Source organism: Aristolochia californica, unplaced genomic scaffold (genome assembly GCF_029961685.1).
Source record: "Aristolochia californica isolate CCGP_79_NKW_82.1479 unplaced genomic scaffold, dmAriCali1.0.hap1 SCAF_9, whole genome shotgun sequence".
Lineage (NCBI taxonomy): Eukaryota > Viridiplantae > Streptophyta > Magnoliopsida > Piperales > Aristolochiaceae > Aristolochia > Aristolochia californica.
Window position 1 is genome coordinate 34,428,536 of NW_027182290.1, and position 7,955 is coordinate 34,436,490.

Below are 7,955 nucleotides of genomic sequence, written 5' to 3' on the forward strand. Positions count from 1 at the left end.
CCTTCGTCATTGTGTCGTCCGTTGTCATCTTGACCACTTTCAGGGAGAGACCTTCCACGCCGCTCAGAGTCTGTCGACGGCGACAGAGGCTGCCACAGCAGCGGACGGGATGGGCTCGGCGGTGACGAGGGGAGGAAGAATTTTTCCCCGCTCCCGCACTTGGTCCCGACTCGCTCCCGAGCTCGCGAGCTATCAAGCCGAACCTTGATTCGGTCGAGCTCTTAGCGAGTCGATCATGGATGTCGAACTCGCTTGAGATCCAAGTATACCTAATCAAAGCGAGCCGAAACCGAGTCGAGCTCGACCGCTCGCGAACCAATTCGGTTCGAAACCATCCTTGAGATTTAGAACGGAATTCTCGAGTAACATCCAGCAAATAAATTTGTAAGGTGCGGTCATGAAAAAAATAAAAACGCGTCTTGCAGGAAAGTAGTCCACGCACTCAGATACTTTGTGGCTTGTAGGATGCGTGATCCGAGGCGAATTTTATTCTCCTCCAGAGTGCCCTAGAGTGGGGGCAACTCTAACTAGCTGGTGGGGTGGGTGATATATGCTAAGCAAATTTTCTTCCCCTCTAGTGTGACCTCTAGAGAGGGGCAACTTGAACAAGTAAGCGAGAAATCTGTGATAAAATAAGTAAGCGAGAAATCTTTGATAAAATATTTTGCTCCCCATAAGAACCGCTTACAAAGTCCACTGATCCGTACTTCTCTGCTAGAGAGTATAGATAAGAATGCTAAAATCTTAGTGGAGTTTTGACATTATTTTCTGTCCTCTTGAGAGCGTCTTCCCCTGTTGGCACCCCAACTAGCTCCAGTGTTGAATCTCGTAATTTAGTCGCAAATCTGCAAGCAATGGTGCTTCGTTTCGTATTATTTTTCAAGAAACTATCTTGAGCGGCCTCATCATCATGTTGTCTTCGTGATCCAGAATCTGCACGACGGAGAAAAAACCAGTGAGCAACACCATCCTGATCAACTGAACATAGAGTCGGAAGTTTCGGTTTTTCTTTTTTGCTCAATCTTTTGAAAATGCTTTATGTTCGAGCAATTTCACGTGAAATCGCGTGATATCAAACACTGGCAGGCAAGCGGTAGATTCGTTCCAAACTGAAAAGACATCAGCTTTTGAGCCTTCCTTCCGTGACCGAGCAGAAAGCAGATCAGTTCCCGCACAGTTCAACAGTACTCGTGATGATAACCTGATCCCTTGCTGAAATACTTAAACTTTACAATGAGATGCACTTATGCTAGCTGTTAATGTAAAAATGAAGGATCAGAAGCTTACGTGACAGTGGTAGACATAGCCAGGTTCTTCAGACGCATTGAATTGATAACGTGTTTGGCGATCCAAGTAAGAGAATTTAACGAGGATCTTGGTGAGGCAACCTGGTTGCATCTTGAACACATTTTTCCAATCTCGCTCATGAGTAGGCACGCTAATCTCCTTTCCTTGTGCGTAGGAGCTAATATTACACTTAATAGGGTCGTTGTACCTCGTCATGCAGTCTCGGAATTCCTCCACCTTCACAATCTCTCTCTGTTCCACCACCACAAACAACCCCAGATGGATGTGAAGTGGGTGGTTGTCTTCTGTAAGGTTTATCACATTCCACATCTCTGTGGTTCCTTCGCGCGGGGTTTCAGTCACAGGATCTTCGTACGGCTTTCCGTTCAAGTAAAGATGCGTCGGCTCACCGGAAGGGCTTGTATATTCGTACATGGTGATGTATCGAGTCTCCACCGCATCCCTCATCCTAGGTCTCGGATAACTGATCAGTTTGTTCGGACTTCTTGATGTATCGACTTCCTTCTTCCTACGAATGATGAACTTCATAACCTTCCCGCTGAATTCATCTGTGGGATCGCCGGAGGGAAACGGATACGGTGCATCATTGGCGAGGATCACTTCATGCGACTGCGAAGTGGAGAAATCAACTATAATGTCAGCAATTTCTGATGGACCCAGAAGGAACTTAGGGATCGAGGCCGGTCGGGATAGATAAGCCGAATCGGACCCGACATGGATAAACTTCAGGCCGTTGGAGAAGAAGAGCCGGAAGAAGCGAGCATTACTCGCGTTAAGTATCCGGAATCTGTACTTCCTTCGACGAACTCTCAATTTAGGCCAGCCCTTGCCGTTAACGATAATTGCATCGCCGAAATACTCCGGTTGCCACTGCGGGTGTATGGAGGGGTTGTTTCCAGTACCGTTCATGTAGATGGATCCATCGACGCGGAAGCTACGATCAAAGAGAACGAGAGGACGGTCAAATTCATCGCCGGAGGGGAGCCCTAGAGGGTCTTCAACTACCGGGTGGCGAATAGTGTAGGATCCGATGAGACCCGCAAGGAGATTAACTCTGGTGAGTCCCTTTGCGTGGTCATGATACCAGAGATTGCCTGGCTGTTGGTCGTTCCGATATCGGTACGTTTTTGTCGTCCAGGCAGGACCCGTTTCTTTGAAGCCAGAGGTGAACCAGGCGTCGGCGTGACCGTCGCTGGTCGGAGAATGGATGCCGCCGTGAAGGTGAACCACCGTTGGGACTCCATGGGGGGGCTTCGCTGTCGGAATGGTTGGGTCCCATGGCAGGATGTGTTTGGAAGGAAGGTGATTGTCCCAGAGTATACTGGTTTCAACTCCCTGGAGAGCTTCTATAGTTGGACCGGGAACCGTCGCCGTCTTCGACGTCGCACCGTACGCAAATACTCGGGTAGGAGGGATATCTCTGTGAAATTTCTGCAATTAACAAGCATAGATGATGGAGCGAATTAGTGGAACTTTCTATTCCATTTCACCAAGAATCGTTCAACTGGACACCGCACTAGACCGGACTAAAATAAAAAAACGAAATCATTATGAGATAAAGAGAGCGGCACTTTGAGTTTGGGAATCCTAGTTGAAAAGCTGATGCCATAGAATAGTCAGCACTCAGCAGAGAAGAAAATCTCCCCCACTAAAATCTACTATCCAGGTATCCACAATGAGTTCAGGAGGAGAATGTATTCCCCCTCTGTTAGTACTGAGAAGACTCCCGGGAATCGAAAGAGAAATGTGTCTAAGATGTTTACACGTCTGCAGCTTTCGTCGGTCAGTCTTGGTCGCTAGTGGGTCCCTCCCAACGTTTGGCTTGTTGTAATTTTAGTCTTCTTGTTAGGTTAGATCTGATGGTTTGGGACTCGCTTAATATTAGGTTACTGATCTGACGAAAACGGCAGTAGAGCCAAAGAGCTTTCAGATGCATTACGAGTGAGCCGGTTAAGTCGAGAAATGAGGAATTGTTGCAAGTCTAAAGGACAATCTTACTCTGGCGATACTGACAAGAAATTGTGTATGCAATTAAGAGACCCAGAAGATAATGGAAAAAATAAAGTCGATGAAAAACATAAAGATTACAGGGGTGTCTAGCTCACTCACCCATTTTGTCTCGAACATACCGATCTTCATTGTCTTCGGCACAGGGACGCCGTGGTCGAGATTGTAGCCTTTTATCCGAGGCATGTCCGGCAGCTCATCGATAAACATCTCGAGCTTCGAGACGTTGATGAGTCCTTGATCAGCCCATGAAGAACAGACCGCGCCGACGAGGAACAGAAGAAGACGAAGACAGAGGAGACGAAACCTCATGGTTCCCACCTGCCCGGTGCTTTGCCGCCGAAGGAACCGAGAGCCCTGAGAAAGCTAGTTAGAATCTGAATATATCAAGATGGAAGCTTTATACTCTATGCCTTTTACCTTATCTAACTCGTCATCTGGTGAATATGGCAAGAAGCATCGTTTTCTCAGTGGTGGTCGAGAATTCCAAAAGGGTGGCTCTTTGTCGCATGTTAGCTTACTCTAATTCCAAGTGTCTAGAAGGTCCCAACTCTTAATTTTTAATCTTACGGGTATTATTTCATTTTATTTATAAATATGACCTTTTAAGTAATGTTTATGAAATGTATCCAAACCTAATTAACGATAAAATGTTACAAGTGCTGAGTTAATATGTTCCTAAAAAAGTTAATACTTAATATATATCAAGCAATTATAATTTTGCCCTTTTAAATTGAATTTGATTGAGCAACAGATGGGACTTCTTCTTCTTTTATAAGGTGAAACTCGTTTTTTTTGCTATTAGTTATTTTATAACAACACTATTGGTTTTTTAAGAGAGTTAATCAATATACTATCCAGTTATAATTCTGCTCTTCTAATTGAAATTTTACAAAAAAAATAGATATTTTATTATTTATTTGTAAAAGACGTGTATTTTGTGTCTCTGTACTCTCATTTACAAAGAAGAAAAAGTCTACCTCCAACGTTTGGAAAGCACAGTAGGAAAAAATACATCATGAAAATTTTAAAAATAGAAAAAATTTTAAGATATTTTTCCTAGGATACACATTTTCAATAAACCTTTACATAAAATCATATTAGTGTTTTACTAGGAAATTATATGAAAAATATTTAAAATTTCCAGAGAAAATTAAATGGACCTTTTAATGACTTTTTTTTTGGGAAAATAAATAAAAATTAATAATCAATTACATACTTTACCATACTTATCCGAATTTTTTTTTACTAAAATAAAATATCAAATACAAAATTGTGTTGAAATATTACAGTATCAATTGTCAGATACTTATTAAAACAAATTTCATATGGTTTTTCAGCCCATCTTGGTTGAAAATTCTTACTTGGAACATGTTTTTCCTAACAAAAATTTTTAGTTAGAAAAATGTTTTCAGGAAACATGATACACTGATGGTCCCTACAAATATATTTCTATGAGAAATGTATTTTCAATATTTCTTTTAAAAAAAGGCAGTAACATAGTTTTAATTTATCTTGATTTCTCTTGTCTTTAAGAAATATTAAAAATAATAAGAGCTATACTTCCAATAGAAAACTAAGGGAAAATAGACTAAAAAGTACTAAAATAGTAATTGATATTTTTTTAATTTTTTATTTTAATATAAATACAAACATCATAACTAATTGTTTTATTGTTTATTATGGTGATACAAATATAAGAAAGCCGATAAAAGAGAAAAATTTCTAATAGAAATATTTTTATAAAAAATAGTCAGAAGAAAAATAAACTTTCCTTTATTTTATTTATGTATGGCAACACAAATAGTCCCTTAGTGTTGCAAAACCATGAATAGAACATCTAGTCGAACAACATTCAGTTTCACCTAATTACTTGAACCGATAGGAGGGAAAGAGATTAATTAACCTGCCTGGCTTTTACAAAACCCTATCCAGTCAAGTGGACTCCTTCCCTTCCTCTTTTGCTTGGGTAGACTAGAGAATCCCCGTTTGCGTGGCTACAAGATAGGGAGGGTGAAGAGGGCCCATACCAGAGGAAGGAAGTGACTTTCCTGATTGGTAGCGAAACTAAAGAGGAATCCAACATGTATTTTGGAGAAGAAAATTTATAATAATAATAACATCATATTACATCTTTTCTGGTCAATTTATGATTAAATTTACTGAATAGGATTCAACTAGACCTGTTTTGGTGCGAAGTCTAAATGATCTCAAAAGCAAAATTTCTGGTCTGTTCTCATTGGACGAATAAAAGTACCAATCACCAGAGATAACCTGCGTGTCCATGTTTTGGAAACTGGATTTTGAATTTGGAAGATCCAGTTGTGGTGACAATGTGGTTATAATTATTAAATTTATCTTTATGTCTTTGATCAAATTTAGACCAAATCGAAAGAATAAGGACCACTTCGCTCCTGAGTTGGCATTATTCTACTCCCGCGTGATGGTATCTACCATTTTGGTATATGATTGCGCGGACTGCCAGCGCATGGGGCCGTGGCGGCTCAGTTCTTCAGTGCTTGCTTTGCTGGAAGACTTCGGCAAATGTTATTTCTTAGAAGGTAAAGTCGATTAGTAATATATGATTACATGCTCGAAATCGGAGAGTTTTAAGGAGAAATATTAAATACTATCATTGTCTTTCTTTAATCTTTTATTTCTAATTAAAATCTGGTTCCGTTGTCCGTAGGTAATTGATCCTACTAGCAGCTCGCCCATTGACAGAGCAAAACGAGTATAACTTTCTTTTCCTCTCCTCAGGATCTTTATCAGGAGAAGGAACAACCGCCTGGTTAAGGCTTTCCGACTGAAGCGGTTGAATAGGTTTTCTTTTTGTATATTATTTGATTTTAATATAATTTTATCCTCATCTTGCATGGCTCTTGTACGTCGTATTGCACCCGTTGGCAAAATTTGCACTATCTTAATTATATTCAGTATTTTGCTCTATAGTATGTGTTTGCATTTTGCTTATGTTTGTTCTTATATTTGATGCAAGTTATTTGGTTTTTGTATATGTTACCTGCTCAATCTAGTTTAGCTATTCTTTTAGTGAGAAACTATTGTTAGATTTTTATTTTTTAATTTTAGTTTCTGCAGTTTTGCTATCGAATGATTTGCTAGCTAGAATCTTGATGTATATGGAGATGATTTTGTGGAGAGATTAAAGGAGTTCAATAATTGTGTGGATTTTCTTGTCATTGGGCGTCAAATTAAAGGTCTTGAAATGGCTGCATCTTCATATTATAAAGTTTCGAACACCTTTTTGAGATAAAAATAAATATAATGATAGAGATAAAGATAAAAAAGTGATTAAAGTAGAGACAAACTCAAATTATAAACTTGTAATCAACTATTGTATCTGATGTAATTCTATAAATAGTGTTCGCCTGATAAATGATAATCACGACAATATTATTTTACATGGTATCAGAGCCTTTGAACCAGTTGCCCACCGTCGCTGTTGCGTCCTGTTCATCGTCTCTTGTCCGATTTCTTTACCGCCGAATCCTAACCCCGGGCTCCACCTTTGCAGCACTGAACCCTAGGCTGACTCTTCACCTATCGCCTGCAAGCTCACAATCGCTGGAAATAGCCATCTTCGCCTACCGTCTAGCCAGGATAACCCTTCTTCTTCCTTCACTGTTATTGTCGCCATCACTGTTGAGCCATCACCACAGCCGAATCCCGTACAATAAAAAAAAACTCGTCTCTCCCGATGTTGTCGCTTGATTCCTTTAAAGGAACCCTTATCGAAGAACCTCTTCATCACATTCGGACGATGCAATTGCGTCTGCCCCATCCGCCTTTAGTGACACTGCTCTTCCACCGGAAGATATGATTCCGTCCGCTCCAACCCCTGCCCTTCCATCGGACGATGCAATTCTGTCCGCTCCAGTGACTGCCTTCCACCGGATGATGCGATTCTTTCCACCCCGGTTGCATATGTTGAAGATAAACTTAAGCCAAAGATCTCGAAATATCTTGTAGATAACGGTTGAAGATAAATATCATCGGTGATATGATAATCCCTTTTTGATTTGATTATATCTTACAAATATATGAATAAATATGTAATCTTGTTACATAACATACAGAAAATTATCATGGTAACCAAGCTTACCTATCGATCTTGAAATCGCCCGTTCCAGAAAATCTCGCATCGTCCTCTTGTTGCTGCCTCCGACTCTGACGACGACACTGTCGAGGTTCAAAACCTCTCGATGAATTGAAACTCAGCCATTTCGCCGTAGTTCTTTAGTCCAAATGCGGACAAATCAGCGAATGAAACGATCTATTTCTGGGTCGTTTGATTCGCCGCCGTTTTCGGTTTCGTCGACGAATTTGAGGTTTAAAACATCTTAGTAAAACCTCTCCTACAACGATCCGTTTGTGGTCCATCTTCCCAGTGCCGCCGTCACAGCGCCCCCCATAGCAGTTCCTCTGTCGGCGAATTGTAGAGGTATTTCTCTTCATTTTTTTCATTTCAAAGCATCCAACGTTTCAATATATGCAACACAACCCAAGGCATCAACGTTGCACATTTTCAACTTGAAATGTGCACACGCCCTGAGGCCAGACATTAAAACACACGTGTGTTTAATTAGGAATTGGAACACATGCGCAACCCAAGAGTGCAT

The 7,955-nt window shown here is 40.7% G+C and overlaps 1 protein-coding gene across 1 annotated transcript; it reads right to left on the minus strand.

Moving 5' to 3' along the window:
• Window positions 1–646: 646 nt before the first annotated feature.
• On the minus strand, window positions 647–3,778 carry LOC137941386 (multicopper oxidase LPR1-like). The gene is made up of 4 exons (XM_068786769.1): window positions 3,736–3,778; window positions 3,418–3,672; window positions 1,288–2,739; window positions 647–933 (listed from the first exon to the last, which is right to left on the minus strand). The coding sequence occupies exons 2-4, from the start codon at window positions 3,625–3,627 to the stop codon at window positions 880–882; spliced, it is 1,716 nt and encodes a 571-aa protein (XP_068642870.1). The 5' UTR covers window positions 3,628–3,672; window positions 3,736–3,778; the 3' UTR covers window positions 647–879.
• Window positions 3,779–7,955: the final 4,177 nt, after the last annotated feature.